This window comes from Uloborus diversus, chromosome 8 (assembly GCF_026930045.1).
Source record: "Uloborus diversus isolate 005 chromosome 8, Udiv.v.3.1, whole genome shotgun sequence".
Classification (NCBI taxonomy): Eukaryota; Metazoa; Arthropoda; class Arachnida; order Araneae; family Uloboridae; genus Uloborus; species Uloborus diversus.
The window spans coordinates 139,999,944-140,022,078 of NC_072738.1; the positions used below are offsets into that span (position 1 = coordinate 139,999,944).

At 38.6% G+C, this 22,135-nt stretch overlaps 1 protein-coding gene across 1 annotated transcript in view; it reads left to right on the forward strand.

Annotated features, from left to right (window-relative positions):
- Positions 1–22,135, forward strand: part of LOC129227375 (synaptic vesicle 2-related protein-like) — a 133,219-nt gene that overhangs the window by 93,273 nt on the left and 17,811 nt on the right. The window contains exons 2-9 of the mRNA XM_054861924.1: positions 422–510; positions 1,889–1,987; positions 4,079–4,150; positions 7,156–7,280; positions 9,008–9,071; positions 11,690–11,818; positions 13,332–13,537; positions 15,999–16,075. Of these exons, the coding sequence (XP_054717899.1) occupies positions 422–510; positions 1,889–1,987; positions 4,079–4,150; positions 7,156–7,280; positions 9,008–9,071; positions 11,690–11,818; positions 13,332–13,537; positions 15,999–16,075 (861 nt within the window). The remainder of the gene's footprint in view (positions 1–421; positions 511–1,888; positions 1,988–4,078; positions 4,151–7,155; positions 7,281–9,007; positions 9,072–11,689; positions 11,819–13,331; positions 13,538–15,998; positions 16,076–22,135) is intronic.

Sequence of the window (22,135 nt, forward strand, 5' to 3'; positions counted from 1 at the left end):
AATTATAATACATGGAAACTGACTAGACAGCAAGAAAAAGAGCTTGATGCCTTTCAAACTAAAGCCCTGAAAAATATTGAACATATACTGGCCTAATAAAATTACGAATACAGACCTTTTCTGAGTTAGTCCTGAAAGATAACTGGATTTGACGGGAAAGATTTCTGAATTTTGCAGAAAGATTCTAGGTTAATTTCAAGAAAGTTACTCTCTTTTAGCAGGGACTTCCCTGGTTTTTGCTATATATATATTATGGCAAAGCTAAACACATTAGCTGCCCATTATTGAACTTTTTTTTTACAGTTTATTGTTCTTAAAAAGTTAACTGAACTTGAAGTTACCATTAGAGTACATTTCTGTACACTGTATTATTTATATATTCACAACATGGAATAACACTGGTTATTCTTTTCGTATGCAGCCGCACAGTTCACCGTGGATGATGCAGTGAACAAAGCTGGATATGGTCAGTTCCAGATTCGACTCACATTCCTTGCTGGTCTTGGTTGGGTAAGTAGTTTTTTTTTTTAATTATTATTTTTTTTTGTGCAAAGACTTTTTTCCATATTTGAAGGCAATATTTTTTCACGCATTATTTGTAAAAGATTGGGAATTTTAAAGTTCGAATTCAGAGGTCGTATAGACACACATAGTACATGCGGGGTACGTATACTCGTTAAACCTGTGGACCAAAAGTCCTGTGGTCGGTCATTTAACCGTTTTCTATGCACTGTAAAAACGATTCAAAAACGTTCCTGGAAAATAATAGGCAGCTGATATGCCCAATTTCTACCAGTAACATGTCTTACAAAAACCAGGAACGTTTTCCGATAAAAGTGAGTAACCTTCCTGAAATACTGGGAAATCTTCCCTGTTAAAGCCAGTCGTGAACCTTCTAGAGAAATTGAATAGGTTTAATGTATTTAGTTAGAAACTTCCTGGTTTACTAAGAGAGCTCCAGAAGTATTAGCGCAACCATGGCCAAAGCTATGCGAATAATTGCCTGCAGTTCTTTCCTCGCAAAGCTGCAGCTATCCAGTGACTTATTTGCTCCCATTGGGAGCTTAGTCAATCCATACGAGCCGTAACTAAACTAAAACTGATACACCTAATAAACACGCTCAGTCAACCTTTAAACTGGTAGCAAAACACATTTTTCACACAAGTGAAAAGTCTGCATTCGTGCATCTTTTAGCAATCCAGGAAACTTTTTTGCGAAGATACTTGATTTTGAGGGGAAATAGGTGAAAACCTCTGAAATCCCGAAACGTTCCACGGAAATAACCAGTAACGTTTCGGAATTTTTTTACAGTGTGGGTATAGCAGGCTGGTGAATATTTCCTTCCCCTTCAAACTCATATCTAATTCGTAGAAGTGGATATGAACAGTGACGCTGTTTATAGACGGTTAAAGGGGCCTACACAATGCACGTCAGACGCCTCTTCCCGAATGCAAGAAAAGTTGATATCTAACCGACTTTCCTTGGATATTTGCTGGTTACCTCGTGATTGAATAGCATAAACTAACAGTGCGAGTGCATGGATATAAGCCGGCTTGCATAGTCTTACGTTCCAGTGTGCAGGTCTATTTAAACCTTATGGTTGATCTAGATTATTGACCACGACGGCCTACCTTCAAGGTTTCCCAGTACAAAAGACTATCGAGTTCGTGCCTTTGAAAGGGCGAATGTCGAAATTGCAATGTGCCTCCACAGGTTGTAAAACATTTAATCTTCAGAAACAGATCCAAATTTTCCCTCCCTTTTTTTCTTAAAATAAACGATATTTTTCTACAATTCTACAACTTGCATTTTTCCACCCTATTTCGAACTTTCCTCAATTTTCATATAAATAATACTTACCTTTTTCTTCGATGTACTATGTTTCAGCTGGCCGATTCGTTCGAGATCATCATCTTATCCCTCATTGGAGATCTCATTGCTTGTGATTGGCCGCTGCCCCGGTGGCAAAATGCCTTGCTCACATCTGTAAGTACTCAATTATTTCAACAACATTCATGCAACCCACACTTATTCAATAATTATGTGTGTATATCTCCTAAGTTTTGAAGAAGTGTTATCGTTCAATGTAATCGTTCGTCATCTTTCAAATGATTTTGCCTAAGCTTTAGTTTAATAACGCATTTCATTTTATTGTCCGAGGGTGTTTCAAAAAGTAAAGTTACAAGAGCTCTGACGGATGTTCTAATTAATCTATATGAATAAAAATACCGAAGATAACGAAGATGAGCTTTCAAATGGTACCGGTGGATGGAGCTGGGTGTCTACTAACAGGACAAAATGTCGGAAGGTGGCTGGGTTGACGGGAACATGTTCCGCCAGTGGAACAAGAAGTATGATAAGGTTTTTGCGTTGGGAGGTATTAGATAACTTTTCTTACATTCCCGACACTGCACCAAGTGACTTTCATCTCTTTGCATCTTAAAAGAAACATTTGGAAGGTTAGTAGTTCAGAACCGATGCTGCGGTTCAGCAAGCCATCTTGACGTGGTTCCACATTCTTGAAGATGATTTCTTCCATGGCGGATCTCCAAGTGTTTTTTTTTAAAGATCCAAATAGATGAAAGTCACGTGGTGCGAGGCCGGCACTGTCAGGAGGGTGGTCCAATACGTCCCAAAGTGAAAACCTTATCACACTTCTTGTTTCATTGACTGGACATGTTTCCGTCAAGGCAACTATTATCTAACTGACGTTTTGTTCTGTAAGAGGACACATAGCTCCATTAGGGTGGTTCAAAAATACATGTAAAAATGTTTCTCTAAGGTAACAGAACACCCCTCAATATTTTTACACTTGTGGATGGTAATATACTGGAAGAATTTCAACTTCCTATTTCAATTGAAGGAGGGTGCTTAACCCCCTTCCCGAAACTTCATAAGTACGGGTAGGGAGGGGGATAAAAAATATATTGAACTGAAACAACAATGCTACATATTATAATATACACGAGTAATATACATATACATTGCAATAAAATAATTATTTACAAAGAAAAAGAAAAAACAGTTGTGGAAATTAAATGTTTTTAAATTTGTGGCATTTTCGATGCTACGGCTAATGTTAAATTCAGGGGTCATTGAGCACCCTCTTAAATTTTGAGTAAGAAGCTAAAACTTTTACATCATAATACTATTAGTAAATCTAAAAAAAATAGGGGGTGTCCTGAACTCTAGCTAAAAGAAAGTTTTTTTTGAACCGCCTTAAGTTCCATCCATCATAGATCTGATCATCTTCGTTATCCTCAGCGTAATTTTTATTCATACAGAGAATCTACTCCCGCGTCTACTCCCGCGGTCAGAGCTCCTGTTACCTTACTTATTGAATCCTACGTATTTGTAAATAGTGAAGAGATATTTCACAAGTTTTTCCAAATTTAACAGAGTTTTGTAAGCAGTTGATTCCTCAGAGTTTTGTTTTAAAATACAAATTCAAAACCTAAACCAGTAGAAGGACAGTGTGAGGTTTCTTAAATCTTTTGTTATTGTTCTCCGTCGGTTATTTCTGAGAAAATAATTAGGCATGCACACACATTTGTAAAAAAAACCTTAGTTTTTCTTAAAAGAAATGCGTGTGATTTACACTACTGGCAAAAAAAAAAAAAATGTATTTTTCTTTCAAACAAATAGTTTTTCGTATGAACACACGTCTTTAGTTGACTATAGTTAGTTTTACAATTATTTTAAATAGGGAAAACCACTTTTGGGCCAAAGTAACCCAAACGTAAGGGTAACATTGTCCCAAATAAAAATCAATTAAAAAGTGTAATAATACTTTGAAACAAAGTGATCAGTATTCAAAAACTAATTTAAGAGAACTCCAGGTGCGAAAAAAGGTTTCCACAGCTTGGAAATATGAATAGTTATAAAATTATTCTGTGTGTGATAAAAGATGAAAAAAGTTTTAAAATGTGGGCCTAAGTAGCCCCGCGTTTTCGGTACTTAAGAGAAAAAATAAAATTCTCTCGGTTTCGGGGGGGGGGGGGAATACAATGACAAGTGAAAACGATATGAGGTTAAATGTCGATTCTTTCACCTGTTTAAAGATATTTCAATTTCTAGGTCGTATTTATGGGTATGATGATTGGAAGCCCCATATTTGGAACAGCAGCAGATGTCTACGGCAGAAGAAAGGTAATATCACATTCTGAGAATTATACAATCATTTCATTAAAAAAATCTTCTGAATATATTTCTTTTTTTTTTCTTCTCTCTATAACACGGTTTGAAAACCGAGTATGTGACTTAACTTTTTGCCTGCTCATTAAGAAATAAAAAAACATGCGTGACTGAAAACAGCCGTGATGTTTTGTCAAATTTAAATTTTAGCTTCCTATACTTCGTACGTTATGACCGATGCAAAAATGTACCACTATGAATTGTTTTAAGCTTAACAATCGTAATACGAAATCAATCCAAACTTAAATAAAAGTAATGAGGTCGTTTCCAAAATTTTAAAAGTATTTTTTTCTGAAAGAGCATGCTTAAAAACATAGGATCTGATCATTATTTAAATAATTTGTTCAAGTTTAATATTTTTAAAAATTACTTAAATCGGTGCGCTTTCGTTATTCATGCTTCTGCCGATGACATCACAAATGATGAAATGACATTTAGTGTTGCCATTCACTGATCAAAATATTTAATTCGCATCTTTACTCATGTATATTGGCAAGGATATGGTTGATAGCAGGCGTAGAGCGAAATTTTAATTCGCTTCTTGATTATCATAACGTGAAAATGTGGTAGAAAGATGCGCCAAAGAGCATCATTTGTGACGTCATCAAGACCACGCCTGGTTTGAACAGTCGGACATTTAAAAAAAAAAATAATTAAAAAATAACTGTTAGGAAAATAAAGATTTTTCGATTGAAAATAACAATGCTTTTTCTTTTATTAAATTAAAAATTGAAGAAAAAATAAATATTTTAAACAAAAAAAAAATCAGTGTATTTGAGACATAAAAAGGTAACGCGGTAGTTTCGTGAAAAATATCGTTTTTTTAATGGGAAATAAAAATTAAAAAACCAAAAAGTTGGTATTTTGAATTTTTTGCATGGATTTTGAGGTTATGGAAAAAAATGAAAATACAAAAGTTGTAGTTCTTTTTATTACCAACAACTTTGTCATTTACTATTTTTTCGATAGGACTGGCAGTTTTGCCGCAAATTGTGACAACCCCTTTTCCCCCTTTAACCTCCCCCCTCCTCCTCCCTTCCCGAACTCAGATCGCCTGTAAATTATTTTTCTAATTAATTTTAATATATTTTCTTATTTTTCCAATCGGTTTCATCCTGTTCTAACGTTTTTCAACTTTTTACCATTTTCATAGGTATCGGCACTGGCCTATTGTGTGAATAGCATGATTAGAAAGTTAAGCAAGTAATCAATCTAGATTGCATATTTTTACCATGATACGCTGACTTTCTTGAGGTAATTTATAGTATTGGCGTAAAGATAATCATTGAAACCATCATGCATTTATGAGAAAAAAAAAATGTGTGACGTCGCAGTACGTAACCCAAATTAAATTTACTATTAATTAATTTCGTTATTTTTACTCAATTTGATGTGCGACTTCATTGCATTAAAGATTTCAACAATTATTTAGGAACATTTTCGTTATGAGTTGATTTCAAAAATAGACATTGTCACATTAGAAATTAACTTAACACATTTTAAAGTTGGGAAATGTGAGTCAAAGTGAAATAGTTAAGAAAAGTTATAATTTTCTAAGAATGGGAAAAATGGTATTTTATATATAAAGCAAGAACAATGTATTTTATAATTAACCTTACACTGAAGCATTACTTGTTATTTTTAGCAATAAATTTGTACCTTTAAAATTGTTTCACTCTTTTTTTTTGAGCAATCACGATTGCTTATTGTTCTCATTTCACTGTTTTGAATTCCTATGATTTTATTTTCCCGCCAGCACCCTCTGCCAGCACCACCGTCGCGTCGACCGGCCTCACGATGCTGCTCCTCTTGCGAAAACCGTCTCCAGGTTGCGTCCATATCCTACACACACACGCCTACACACACATACACACATTCATGCCTGCGCACAGACACAAACACACATTCCTACACACACACACTCATGCCTGCACACAGACACAAAAACATATGCCTACATACACACACACACGAACGCCTACACACACGCGCGAACACACACAGCACTTTATACACAACACGCACACACATGCATACATACAGACACACGCACACACATGCATACATACACACACACGCACCCACACACATGCGCCTACACAAACACACCCGCGCGTACACACACACGCGCTCGTGATTGCGAAAAACATAATTTGAATTCAAGATGCCAAAAATTCAAATTAATATAATTTTTTTTTTTTGCTTGGGGCAAAATGAAAAATAAAATGTTTTTCTAATGAAATGCTTTCTGTTTAATTATTGAAAATATTTTTGCTAAAATGAATGAGTAGGTAAATAAAAGATTTAATGAGTAAATGAATAGATGATGAAGCAATAAATGAATAAATGAATAAATTCATTAATATGAGAAAAAATAAATGGGTGAATAAACTTGTGAATGAATACAAAAATAGGTGAATGAATGAATAAATAAGAGTATTATTCAATGAAGAAATGTAAATGACTTAATTACTAAATGAATATGTAAGTGATTAAATAGTTTATTGAATAAATAAACAAAATGAACTAATTTCACTTCGCTCCAACCATTTTGCTCCGCACGCGCTTGAGTACTTGTACAAAACATTAAAAAATAAAACAAATTATCAAATAAAAAAAAACACTCCACCGACTATTGGTAGATCTCAATTTATTTTTGAAACATTAATAACAAGATATTCTTGCTAAGGTGTGGTCAAGTCTCTTGGATTCAGCTGGGTTATCGAGTGTCGAACTTCTTCCCATGTCGTTTTCGACCAGCACGTGGGTGTGATCACCGTAACGAATTTTGATTTCCATCAAAATTCGTTACGGTGACCCATTCGAAAATGATAACGAATTTAAATTCGATACGTATGAGAATCGGGCTGAATGGTTTAGGTCTCCAACACTATAATTTTGTTAACATACATAGATATTTATTTAGTGTTTATAAGTTTTCTATTTATTCGTTTCTGCAGTCATTGGCTGTTTCTGTCACCCTGCTTTTCCTCTTCGGTGCGGTGAGTGCAGCTTCTCCTTCTTTCGTATGGATGGCCATCTTTAGAGGATGCATGGGATTCGCGCTTGGAGGCGTGGCCCAAGGGTAAGCAACTAATTATATAATCCAGAAATTATTGCTTTAGTAAGTTTTTCTTTTCAAATTGGTTTAATTGTTGAAAACTTATATTGGAAACAATTTGCGAATTTCAAATTGAGGAAAATGGAAAGGGAGATTTAGCTGACGTTAGAAAATGTATGTTGGTGCAGAAGAAGGTAGGTTCTTACATAGGGGTGCGCACAGAAATTTTGTGGCTCGTCACAAATGATTTTCACGGGAGCCCCTTCATATTGTTCACCCCCTGCGTCCCTACATATATTTCACCCCTTATTTTGAAAATCTCGGGCCCTCTTCAGGCTTGGGCCCGGGCCAACAGGTGTCCTCCCCCCCCCCCGTGCAAGCCCCTGTTCTTACATGTGGACGAACTTCCTCTTCACTAAAGAAGACAGCATATTTTTCTGCAAGGAATATAAACATATTTGGTTAAACTTATGAAAAATCTTAAATACATGGATTAAAGTAGTAAATGAATAACATTTATAATTGATTGAGACATTTAAAACCTTCATGTATAACTAATAATTCAATCCCGTCAAATAACTTAAATGAAACAGAAGAAAAAATGCTTGTTAGTTTCAAATAGTTAGAAAAAATATTATTATAGTTCCCTATAGCGAAACTGAACCCACTTTTATTGTTTTTATCTTTTTTCGAAAAGTATAAAATGTACGTTCCTAAAATAAAGTGTTAGTTTCAAGTGTAAATAACTTTAAAGTAACGAGAAAATGTCTCTTCAAAACGTGAACAGCAGTCATTAAATTTACATAAGATTGTTTTTTCATTACAATTTTACAATGGGCATAATACTTTTTCAAAGGAATATTACTAGAATTTGATTTCATGCTATGGAATCTTGGGTGATTTTTCTGTTTCACCAAGATGTATCTAGGTGAGTGCTTTAATGATCTATAACTTGTTAGTAAGTTCGATCATGAATTAGCACAGTTTGCCAGGCAAAAGTAAATAAATAACTAAATAAACACTAAAAAAATTCCGAAACGTTACTGGTTATTTCCGTGGAACATTTCGGGATTCCAGAGGTTTTCACCTATTTCCCCGTAAAATCAAGTATTTTCACAAAAAAATTTCCTGAATTGCTAAAAGATGCACGGATGCAGACTTCTCACTGGTGTGAAAGATATTTTTTGCTACCAGTTTAAAGATTGACTGAGTGTGTTTATTAAGTGTATAGGCTTAAACTTGATTACGGCCCGTCCAGATTGACTAAGTTCCCAATGGGGGAAAATATGTCACTGGATAGCTGCAGTCTTGCGAGGCAAGGAATATGCTTGGTTCTTGCTCGCAATTTTCGTGTAGATTTGGATATGGTTGCTCTAATGCTTCTAGAGTTTTCATAATAAATCAGGGAAGTTCTAATCAAATAATTTAGAAGGTTCACGACTGGCTTTAACAAGAGAGATTTCCCAATATTTCAGAAAGGTTGCTGACTTTTATCGGAAAACGTTCCTGGTTTTTGCAAGATATGTTTACTGGTTGAAATTGGGCACATCAGCTGGCTTTTTATTTTCCAGGAACGTTTCTGAATCGTTTTTACAGTGAACATTATTTCTTGCAGCAATGTTTTGATAATGATAACGAAGTTAAATTCGAAGTTAAGTTCTTCGAATTAATTCTATTCTTCTTAAGTTCTACGAAGTTCATATACCTATAAATATATTTCTAATTATGCAAGTTTTTCTTTTCTTTACCAGGCTGACGTTGTGCTGCGAGTATTTTCCCAGCAATATTCGAGGGAAAGCTGGCTTCTACTTGTGTGTAGGTAATTCCATTGATTTCTTAAAAAAATATTTTTAAAAAATAACTTGGGAACACTGTTTAATCTAACTCAAATTTTTATGATGAGAGATGAATAATTAGTGTCACATGTATGACAATTAAGCACCATAACTCATGTTCGGATAACTACAACATATTGCTTTTTTGTATGGGGTCAGTTGGTGTAAAAGGAAGCAGAATTTCAATGCTCAAGTTCCTTCTCTTTCTCTTGGATTTATCTGACGAAACAATTGAAGGGCTCGGAGCAAGAACGTGATAAGCCACACTTTTGAAAAAACGAGTTTTTTGACCTAAATGCTGCTCTGATAATTGAAATTAAAATGGCAATGGATTATGTCATTTGGAAAAAAAACATAGGGTATTGCAGAATATAGAATGCATAATACCTATAAATATATTTGTAGAGTTTTTAAAAAATTCGAAATTGGCCTCTGAAAACTTCACATCATGTGGCATATCACGTTCTTGCCCCGAGCACTTCAATTATGTGCTCTGTCAAGGCCAACTAGTTGGCCTTGACCAGACCCCTTGGCCTATCCAGTAGGCCATAGACCCCGGGCCATAGGGCCTGATAGGCCCCTTGGCCTATCCAGTTGGCCTTGGCTCTGTGTCCAAGATTCTCTCTGAAAGTAACTAACATATAAAGGATTGATTTTATAGTTTTTTCTAACGAATAAAATTATTATTATTTTTTTACTTCGGAGACTATGGTGTAAGTGAAAACATCCCATTTATTTATTACGTGTGGTTGATAATGGTAGATAATTACACTATCAGTTTAGAAGCTCAAGACATTTCACACCAACAATACTCATTCTGTGACCTGTTAGTCACATACGACTCGCGAAACCGCCCATATGTAATCAAACGTCATTTAAAATGAAAAACCATACACGAAACTTAATTATACGCTGATTTTTTGTAAAACACACACAAAGGTGCATTTTACATTAAAATTTAATCTTCCGAAAAAATTGAAGATTGAAAAACTTCGTTGTTTCCATTTAGCCCACAATGCAGGATTTCTGGGTTCAGTGGAAGTACAGTACCCGCCACTAATAAAATCACTGGATTATAAAATCAGCCGCTTTTTAAAATCAAATCTGAGGGAACCGAATCATTGCAGTATCAAAACATGTTAAAACCATCCGTTAATAAAATCATTATCGCCGTTTTATAAAATCAAACTTTTGGACATCATACGTAAAAAAATTGACCAAGAAGCACCAATTGAAGGAATCGGTCTCAGAAGATAAGGACAAATCTGCCTTCAGAGACAAATTTGCCTTCTTCAATAGATGTCAGAAAAATGCTTGATTTACAGAAAAATACAATGCTGAGAGAAATTTAAAAAAAAAAAAAATGCAAACTTTTAAACAATATTGAATATTTAGTCCAATTCTGTTAAAATAATGGCTTATTGTTGCTTGATTAACACTATCGTGTATAAAAATGTACCTCATGTGTAAAATGTCAACTGTATTTTGAAGCACTCAAAAATAAATTAAGTAGTTTATTTTGTTTTTAAAATATATTTAAACTTTAACCCCTTTTATTTTTATGTGAGTGTAGGTGCAGGCATGCCGGTTTATAAAATCAACCGCTTTATAAAATCAAATGTCCTCAAAGCGAATGTGATTTTAATAAACGGCGGGCACTGTACCATATGTTATTGTCTTCTATATTTTACTTAGTCTTCACTCATCAACAGTTTTGTTTCAAAAGTGACCACAAGTGTGGTAGTAGAGTGTTTCCATTTACCCCACAGTGCAGGATTTCTGAGGTAAATGGAAACACCATATATATGTCTTCTATATATTACCCAGTCTTTACTGACCAAAAGTCTAGTTTCAAAAGTCACTACGAAGGTGGTAATCCAGTTGTTACCATTTACCTTGCAGTGCAGAAATTTTGGGGAAATGGAAACATTGTAATGCCTTTTACGTACAATGAAACTTGTGTAAGTTGACCACTTGCGGTGCACTACTTTAGTGGTCAACTTAAACAGGTGGTCAACTTACAAAGGTTGTTTTATATGATAAGGGCTACCTTCGTGCCTGAAAAAAGCGGTCAACTTAGACAGGTGGTCAACTTACAAGGGTGGTCAACTTCACAGGTTTCACTGTACTACCTAGTCTGCACTCTGCAATAGTTTAGTTTCTAATGTCACCACAAGTGTGGTTAATACACTTTATTTCCATTTACCTCACATTGCAGGATATCTGACGTACCTAGTCTTTACCAAGACCGGATCTACGATTTTTTTGAGGTGGGGCAAATCTTGAAACTGTCGCCCCATCCATCTTCCTTCAACTTTTTAAATTGAGTTTCAACGAAAAAAAAAATAGAAATAGTGTGAATTTTCCGCCCCCCAGCAGTCGTCGCCCAGGGCAAGAACCCCGGCTTGCTCCCCCCTAGATCCGGCACGGGTCTTCACTCACCAAGAGTTTGGTTTCAAAAGTTACCACGCGTGTAGTAATACAGTTTGTTGCCACTTACACCATGTCTCCTTTCGCCTCAAACGACTCTGATCAAGTTTTTGTTTCCTCTTTTAACTTTTCTGCGTGATTTTTAATCGTTTCGTTTCTACGTTATAGTACTTCTGGTCATTGGGAACACTAGGTGTTATTCTAATGACATGGCTCATTATGGATTACCTGGACAACTGGAGAATATTGCTCGTAGCCGCTTCAATCCCAGCATTCCTAGTCATCGTCTCTTTAAAAGTAAGAATGTTTCGATGCTAGAAATACAATTTCAGAAATGATTAATAACTTGTCATAAATTCTGAGCGCATCCTTAAATCTAGGAAAACATTTTCCCACAGCGTTTTGTCAAACTTTACATGAGTTCTACAGAAAAGCTAATGCAAACTGACAAAAATACTAGAACGTATTAACAGCCAAAAGTACTTTAAGCTCCCAAGGTTTTATGCTTCCAGTGTGATACAACTGTTTGCAACATAATACTAAACATGGCAATTCGTTACACAAAGCTGATTCGTCATTTAGGAGTACTTCTTTGGGAGATCCTAGAATCACTGAGGTGGGGACTCCCCCCCCCCCTTCCCACCTTTAAGAGATCAGAGAGATTCCTTAATCCCAGAAGCTGAAAATTTGCATAGGTTAGTTTCAAAGGCATCTCTGCACTTCTATGAAATTTTTCCCAAGTCGGAAATAGTCGGGAGGGGACGACTAAGTCACGTAACATGACTCTTAACAAACCTCCAGTAATACTAAAACTCAAAGTGGAAATGAAACGTACTATCAACCTAACTGATGCACAATAAAAACGATTCAGAAATGTTCCTGGGAAATAATGGGCAGCTGATGTACCCAATTTCTTCTAGCAACATATCGTGCAAACACCAGGAATGTTTTCCGCTAAAAGTCAGTAACCTTCCTGAAGTTATCCTGGAACCTCCTGAAAAATTCAGAATTCCCGTTTAAAGCCAGTCGTGTCCCTGGAACTTCAGAGTAAACTAAGATAGGGATAATATATTACCTTGGAACCTTCCCTTAGAGTGCCAAAAGCTGGTAGATAAAGCAAATTTACCGGTTTTAAGAGAGGTTAACTTACTGCTTAACATCCAAGCTTTGCCTTTAATTTACGAGTTGAACCGCACCATGACAGAGGACTCGCATTGGTGAAATACATTTACTTTATCTACCAGTTTGTTTGCACTCTGAGCTTCGACAAGATGAGATCTGCCTCCATCTCAGTTATTCACTATTCCTGAGTAATGAGTTCATAATAAAGACGAAGCTGCAGACTCTGCATATCATAACCGGACAGTTGATGTATTGGTTGCTTTCGACGAGCTTGACCAGTCAACCGGTAACTAACTGCAGCGTTCTATGACTTACCAGTCGATCGTAATTTAAGCTGTTGGTTTTCTTGATTAAAGCACGTGACATTTTTTGACCAATAAGTAACTCTTCAACTGCGTGTTTTTCGTATGACGTCATAGCTGTCATGTGATCAACCGACCAATAGCTACCGGTCAAGATCGTCGAACGTAAGCATTGCATGTAAATCTGGCTTAAGGATGCTAATTTACTGTTTAATAGCCTACATTTGTTTCGAATTTACCAGGAACCTCTTTATTGAATATAAATGAAGTAATTTCTCACAACAGGAGTTATTTTTCAGCATTATTTAGGACATAATCTATGTTTTTCAAAAATACTTTAAAGCTTCCATATTTGGCAAAAGCATTCAGCGTTTATGATTTTACAGTGGTACCCTGAAAGTGCTCGTTTCTTCCTGGTCAGCAACCAGCATGACAAAGCCGAGACTATCCTCCAGAAGATGGCGGCACAGAACGACAAAGATCTTCCTCCTGGCCACCTGGTGCAGATCTCGACAATGGCGAAGCGAGGCAGGATTCAAGATCTCCTCAGCAAAGAATACAGGAGAGCGACATTTCTCTTCTGGTACATCTGGTGAGCAAGATTCACAATACAATACAAATGCAATGCAAAAGTTGCGACCAGCAAAAGGCTCTGGGCCCAACCACACTTGTCCTAGTCTAATAGTTTTCAGTAAAGATCAAAGACCCGTTATAAACTACGAGGGCAAATCAAAAAGTCTTTGCGCCTATTTTTTCAAGCTAAAATATGGCTGGGAATACAAAACAAATATGTACATTCCCAGAAGTGACAGATCTTTTAACCGTACCAGCCGTATCTGCTTTTTGCTCGGAAGAGCGGATCTGCTATCAGTCATTTAAGATGACGGTCCGTCTTCAGACGTCCACTTTTATGAGCAGCAAAATGTTATTCGTTTTCTATGGAGCAAGGGACAAATTCGCAGGGAAATGCTCCCCACGCACGGGGAAAAGTGACACTCTTGGAGACTCACTTGAAGAAACACAAGGGGTATTTGTCTCTTTTGCTCCATTGAAAACGAATAACACTTCGCTGCTCATAAACAGTGGACGTCTGAAGACGGACCGTCATCTTAAATGACTGATAGCGGATATGGCTGGTACGGTTAAAGGAACTGTCACTGCTGGGAGTGTACACATTCGTTTTGTATTCCCAGCCATATTTTGGCAAAAAAAATTAGGCGCAAAGACTTCTTGATTTGCCCTCGTATATACAGGATGTCCAGAAAAGGACTGATTTCAAAATCAAATATATCGAAAACAAATGCCGATATTGGAATAGAATAAATGGTATGTTTATTGTGAAACCAATAAAAATCATATACAGAAACTTGGAATTAGTAACAAAGGTTGCTAACAGGGCCGCTGCACGGTGTAATTGCATTTGAAATCCCCATAAATAGTGCTGCTAAGGGGTTAGGCGCTTCAGCAGTAATTTTGCCTCTCAGAGGTACTTACATTTACGCTAAAATTAATTGTCCATCCTCCTTCGCAGCACTATTTATGAAGACTTCTATTGCAATTCCAGCGTGCAGCACCCCTGTTGGCAATTTTTGTTACTAATTTCCAAGTTTCTGTGCATGCTTTTAATGGGTGGTCACACAATAAACATGCCGTTTATTTTATTCCAATATCGGTCTTTGTTTTCGCGATATTTAATTTTGAAATCAAGGATTCCTTTCCTGGGCACCCTGTACCTCCTTGCGGAATGCAGCCTCCTCCGGTAAGTGGTTCCAAGTACCTGCAACCCAACTGAAGTAGTGATTTTTCCTGAGTTCTAGATTAGCCTGAGAGTTTAATAGCTAAAAAAATGACCCATTGCCCTGCTTTCTGTGCAAAACATTACATCCTTCATTTTGCTTGAACAATTGAATCATGTCCCCTCCCCCGACTCTTCTTTGTTCGATACAAAACATATCAATCATTTTAAATGTGGTATCTGAATCAAAATCTAAGTCTTCTTAGTAGCCTAAGCCCTCCTTTCAACCCTTTTTAATAAAGAAGTTCCTTCATTAAGATAAGGAGACCAAATTTGAACCAAATAAGGTATGAGTGCATGGATGGCATGCCGTTGATGTGGTGCATGTCGAATGAGTCGAGTCATATAATTTGAGTGATTACTTTGTTAGTTAGTAATTAATCCATTCTATGCGGCAAGAGTAGGAAAAACTCAAAGAATTTATGACTATCATATGATTACTCGTAGTCATGAACGGGAGGGGGGGAGGGCTGATGAAAACATTCAAAATGGCGTGCGAAGATTACGAGTTAAAGCTTGATCATGAAGAGATGGCGTGAGCATTGGAAGCGAAAACGGACCACTTCATTTTGTAACAGACAGAATCAGCGAGAGCACGCAAGCAGTAAAGTCCGCGTTCTTGCTGATCCTACCTATTACAAAATGAAGTGGTCCGTTTCCGCTTCAAATTCAAGCACCATCTCCCCATGGTCAAGCTTTAAAAAGATGAGGTCATCAAAAATGCCCTCCTGTAGGACTACAAGTGATGACTTGACAACCACATTCCCTTTTACTCTCATATTTCCTTCCCTCGTGTAAGCGTTCTTCTATTTCTTGTAACATAATGTACACTAATGAGCATCGACTTGTAGCGCATGCGCGGTTGCCAAAGCAGTGGCAACCACGCATGCGCTACAAGTCGATGCTCATTAGTATACATTATGTTCTATTTCCTTCCCTCGTGTAAGCGTTCTTCTATTTCTGACAAATATAGTGACCTAACTACTGCTTATATTAGTCGCACTATAATTATTTCTTAGAGATAAAAAATTACGCAGTTTTTGTACCCGTCCCCGCTTTTATTTCAAAATTAAAAACCTGGCTGTGTAAGAATTGTTATTATTATACAGTTGTAAAGCACACAAATCATCCGAATTTTGCTTCGTTAATGAAACGTTTTGCATACAGGTGTTTCTTATAATAAATGTGCAAAAACTACAAATAAATTTATCATATTAGCAGATTTATTCACGTTTTTAGCTAGTTGCTTTTTCTTTAGGCTAGCCGTCGCATTTGCTTACTACGCAATATGCCTGGTGAGTCCGACAATCATACAACACGGGAGCCTAAGAACTGGTAAGTTAAGTTCATTTATAACTATTGGTACCCGCACGGCTTTGCCCGTAGTAGAAAATTGAAAGATCATTTGTTTCGCCTGTGTATTTACAAATAATAGATGGGGAATTTTTCGCCAATTTGCTGTATTAATTAGCTCGCCAATGGTTACATATTGTAACGGATTCGGTGCGACTTCCACTTTCTTAAAATGAAGACACAGTTCTTGATAAAAGCACAGGAAATTTATTTACACTATGTACAGGAAAGATCGTCAACAACTGCTAAATTATTCATCAGCAATAAAGCAATTATCACACAACACCGTAAACTCAACGTTTACACACGTATTTACTTCCAAATACGAAAACAACACAGCGAAATGCCTCGCTATAAACAGAGCAGAAATGCTCTCAGTTCGAAATATCAATCGAAACTCACTGTTTATCCATCGCTAACGGCTTAAGTACACCGAAAAGAAATTTCTCAAATATTCCACACGCTTCTGTAAAGTAGTAGACCGTTATCAAATTTTATCAATGAACAAAAAGGAAATAGGGGTCGTATACTTTAGCCATATGAAAAAGGGGATGTATATTCATTACGGGAAACTATTTGCAGGTTACGTTCCTACAATAATTACTATTTACAGAATTTGTAACATTGCCCCCTTCCTAAAGACTGCACGTCCCGGGCAGTACAGTCCCCAGAAAGGGTGCCAAACTTCTATCACAAGTTCACAATTACACACATTAAATAATAACTAACAGATACAGAAAACACAATAATAACAAGAAATATTACTAAACATTAAAAGCAAAAATTATCTACAACTTTTATGTTATCAACCATGGTTGTTTACGTAATACTCATGAACTATGGCCATAGTATGGGGCTAACCGATCATAATGTACAACCCTAGGTTTTGCATTAGGTGATTTTTGGATCCTCACTACGACGTCATTCAGTCGGTTAACGACTTTGTAGGGTCCATCGCAATGCGACTGCAATTTGGGTGAAAGACCTTTCCGTCGGATGGGATTCCATAACCAAACCTTGTCGCCTTTGTTGAATTCATGTCCAGTAGACCTTGTGTCGTATCGGGTCTTCATCTTCTCCGCCGCGATGTTGATTCGCTCTCGTGCGAAGTTATGAACGTCTTCCAACCGGGCCTGGAGATCCTGGATGTACTCCTCAGGCGATGAAGGCGCATCCGGAGGACGACCGAAGACGAGATCACAAGGTAGCCGAAGCTCTCGTCCGAAGAGCATCTGAGATGGGGCATAACCGGTAGTCTCGTGGACAGCACTGCGGTAGGCCAGCAGGAACAAAGGTAGCTTCTTGTCCCAATCCTGTTGATTTCTGGATACCATAAGTGAGAGATTATTCAGGATTGTGCGGTTAAATCTCTCCACCATGCCGTCCGATTGTGGGTGTAGTGGTGTTGTCCTAGTTTTCTCAATTCCGAAAATTTGACATAGGCCCTTAAACACAGCAGAGATGAAATTCCTCCCTTGATCGGAATGAATCTGCAAAGGTGTTCCATATCTCGAGATTCAATGTTGGACTAGAGTCTCTGCTACGGTGGTAGCCTCTTGATCTGGAATGGGATATGCTTCCGGCCATTTGGTGAAGTAGTCGATGGAAACAAGAATGTATTTGTTTCCATCAGCAGTTCTTGGTAGAGGACCCAGGATGTCGATCCCAATTCGTTCGAAAGGAGCTCCAACGTTGTACAGATGTAGCTTCCCTCTGCTTCTCTTCTTCGGTCCTTTACGAGCAGCACAGGCGTCACAAGAACGGCACCACTTCTCCACGTCATCCTTCGCCTTGCTCCAGAAGAAGCGCTCCCGAACTTTATTGAGGGTTTTCAAGACACCAAAATGTCCTCCAGTCGCACTACTATGTATTTCTTTCAGAACATCTGAAATCCTGGATCGGGGAAGTAGTAACTGCCACCTAGATGTCTTGCCGTCGTCAGATTCCCATTTCGGGTTGAGCACGCCGTTCCGTAAATGGAGTGAGTTCCATAAAGCACAGTATCTTTTTGTTGCAGGACTGAAGATGGAAACGTCCTGCCAGCTAGGGCGTCGACTGTCACTTTCCATGAGCTCTAAAATTGGTTTTATGTCGGGGTCTTCAAGTTGATCTTTTCGAACTTGGTCATCACTCCATGGATCAGGTTCTGATAATGTTGGAGTCACTGTCACCTGATAGGCGGTAGGGCTAGTCGTTCCATACTGTTTCTCGATTCGGGAACAATAGTGGCAGTTCTCAGGACAGGGTCTCCTTGATAAAGCGTCGGCATTACCGTGAGATAACCCTTTTCGATGCTTGATCTCCATGTCATATTCCTGGAGCCGCTGTATCCATCTGGCTATCTGGCCTTCCGGATTTTTGAAGTTCAAAAGCCAAGTTAATGAGTCATGATCTGTCCGAAGCAGAAATTTTCGGCCGTAGAGGTAATGATGGAAGTGTTCTACAGCTTTCACTATGGCCAGTAACTCCTTTCTGGTGACGCAGTGATTTCGCTCCGACTTGGATAAGCATTTGCTCCAGTAAGCGATGACATGTTCATTTCCGTCAATTTCTTGGGATAAAACAGCTCCGATGCCCTCGTTGCTCGCATCAGTGTCCAGGATGAAGGATTTTTCAGGCTGAGGATAGGCGAGGATAGGCGTTGATGTTAAAGCCTCCTTCAGTCGTAGAAATGCATCTTCGCATTCTTTGGACCATTCAAACTTTTGCTTGCTCTCCGTCAGCTTATGCAAAGGTCGTGCAATGTTGGAAAAACCCTTTACAAACTTCCTGTAGTACGTGCAGAGCCCCAGGAAACTTCGCAGCTGATGGATGTCTTCAGGACGACTCCAACTCTTGACTGCAGATACCTTTTCTGGATCGGTTTGTACACCTTCAGAAGAGATGATGTGACCAAGGTAGTTCACTTCCCGGCGGAACAAATTACATTTGGACGGGCTTAACTTCAGATTGGCTTCCTTAAGCTTCTGCAGCACCTTCCTAAGATTTGCCAGATGTTCTTCGAAACTGCGTCCCACGATGATGATATCGTCTAAGTAGACCAGACAGGATTCGTAGGAAAGTCCTCTTAACACTGTCTCCATAAGACGCTCGAACGTGGCTGGTGCATTGCAGAGGCCGAAGGGCATCACTTTAAACTGCCATAAGCCTTGTCCAGTTGTAAACGCTGTCTTCTCTCGGTCATCAGGGTGTATCTCAACCTGCCAGTAGCCGCTCTTCAAGTCCAGGGTCGAAAACCACTTGTGTCCGGAAAGAGTGTCCAAGGTGTCGTCTATCCGTGGAAGAGGGTAACTGTCTTTCTTGGTGATTTCATTCAGCCGTCGGTAATCGACACAAAATCTGGTGGAGCCATCTTTCTTTCGGACTAAGACGATGGGAGAAGCCCAGGGACTGGATGACGGTTCGATTACATCATTCTCCTTCATCTCTTTCAGGAGGGTCTCAACCTCTTCCTTCTTGGCGAACGGTAGTCGTCTTGGATGCTGTTTAATAGGGAGGTGTTCTCCAGTGTAAATCCTATGTTGCGTTAAATTCGTACGGCCAACATCCTCCGATGTAGATGAAAACAGATGCTTGAAGTCGTCCACCAATTGTTCCGCAGCAGTTCTTTGATCTTTCGATAATGGCGCACTCCCAATTAACTTCGACGTCAAGGACTCAGAAGACACAGTCTCAGGGGAATTGATTCTTCTAATGATGCAGTTTACTGGAGTACAAGTTGCCAGCACTTCACCTTTTCGGATATTCCTTGGCCTTTCACTCACGTTGGCGACTCTCACAGGAATTACATCCTTAGAAAGGTCCACAAGCGTAGATGCTACCAGTACTCCTTTTAGGCTATTGCTTAGGTTAGGGTATTCAATGAGTCCAAATCGAAAACTATTGCTTTCTTCAAGGGAGCCAGGTATTAATGATTCTGACCTTGAGGGAATCGATAAATCTGTTTGAGCTATTATTTGATGAGCGGATTTTACATCACTCTCTGCAGGGAAAACGGCTATGTCTTCTCTCATCGAGTGCAGCTCATTAGTCTTGAAGTCGAGAGTGAAGTCATATTTCTTCAAAAAGTCAAATCCGAGAATGAAGGGGTCCGTGATATTAGCGACGAATGCCATATGATGGTAGGTGGCATTCCCAAACACTATTTCCAAGTCCACTTTACCGTCAATCTCAATTTTGTCACCTGTCACAGTCTGGAGACTTACGCGTGGCGATGTCCACAGCAGTTTCAATCCAAATTCACGAGCCACATCTGTCCTAATGATTGTCACATTGGCTCCAGTGTCAACAATCAGTCTGCAGGGGTTCCCATTTACATGTGCGTAAATGAAAAGTCCATCACTGCCACTACCAGAAAAGGAAATCTGCAGAGCTTTAGTGGTGGTGATTTCCTTCCCTCGCGTAGCTTGGCGAGCCGGACAACTCCTTCGCAGGTGTCCTTCACTACCGCATTTCCAGCACTTCTGCTCTTGTTTCTTTTGGGCTGTTATGCTGCTCAAATGTCTTGTCAAGTCACCGAGTTGTCTCTCAAGTTCAGCGAGGTGGGACGACCTGGAATCAGACTCATCAGCTTCCTGAGTCCGGATTAGATGGCGATCCACACGGGTTGCTTCTTGGGCAGCCTCGTATCTCATCGCATACACAACGGCAGAATTCAGGTCTTTGACATCCGCCATCCGTAGAGCTTTCTGGATTTCCGGATCTCGAACCCCGTCGATGTAGTAGTTGAGTGCCAGGTTGTCTCGAACATCCGCAGGGCAGTCGTAAAAAGCAAGATGAGACAGTCTCTCGATGTCCGCCGCAAGCTCTTGCAGGGTTTCCCCAGTTTTCTGGAAACGGGACTTCAACTGGAGTCGGCTGAAATCTTTCTGGCACTTCTCACCGAAGCGAAGCTCTAACGCAGCTGTGAGGGCGGCGAAATCCAGGCGCTGGCTGTCCGGAAGGGTCTGGAGAATGTCCGCTGCGTCACCTCTCAGGGATGCTGCAAGATGACAGGCTTTGGTAGCAGAGTCCCATCCGTTCGCTTCCGCCACTATCATGAATTGAGTTTTGTAAACCTGCCACGAAGTTTTCCCATCAAATGTGGCAAGTTTAATGGACGGTCGAGCAACCGATGTGGGAGCGCCAAACTGTACAGAGCTGCTTTCCGCGGTCGCCAATCTCCTCTCCATGTCTTTAATTTTCTCATCCACATGATTCTCAACTGTTGCGATACGGTTTTTTACTGTTTCAAATTTTTCATCAAAAGCTTCAACTCGATGCTCTATCTCATTAAATTTATTTTCCATCACAGTCTTTACCGAAGTAAGGTCGTTTTTAATTTCCTCTTGGTTAGAAGCTAAATCCTTTTTCAGCACCATTAAATCACTTTTCCATTGTTCTTGATTAGCCGCCATATCACTCTTCACAGAGTTGATTGCATCAAGCAGTTGTTTTAATTGTTCATCCATTGCGCGAGTAATCACCATAAAAATACAGTCCAAATTTAAAAAGTCTTTATGAAAAAAAAGTCCAAAGTTACACTTACTGCAAGAAAGTCCTGAAGTAGCCCCACGTTGGGCGCCAATTGTAACGGATTCGGTGCGACTTCCACTTTCTTAAAATGAAGACACAGTTCTTGATAAAAGCACAGGAAATTTATTTGCACTATGTACAGGAAAGATCGTCAACAACTGCTAAATTATTCATCAGCAATAAAGCAATTATCACACAACACCGTAAACTCAACGTTTACACACGTATTTACTTCCAAATACGAAAACAACACAGCGAAATGCCTCGCTATAAACAGAGCAGAAATGCTCTCAGTTCGAAATATCAATCGAAACTCACTGTTTATCCATCGCTAACGGCTTAAATACACCGAAAAGAAATTTCTCAAATATTCCACACGCTTCCGTAAAGTAGTAGACCGTTATCAAATTTTATCAATGAACAAAAAGGAAATAGGGGTCGTATACTTTAGCCATATGAAAAAGGGGATGTATATTCATTACGGGAAACTATTTACAGGTTACGTTCCTACAATAATTACTATTTACA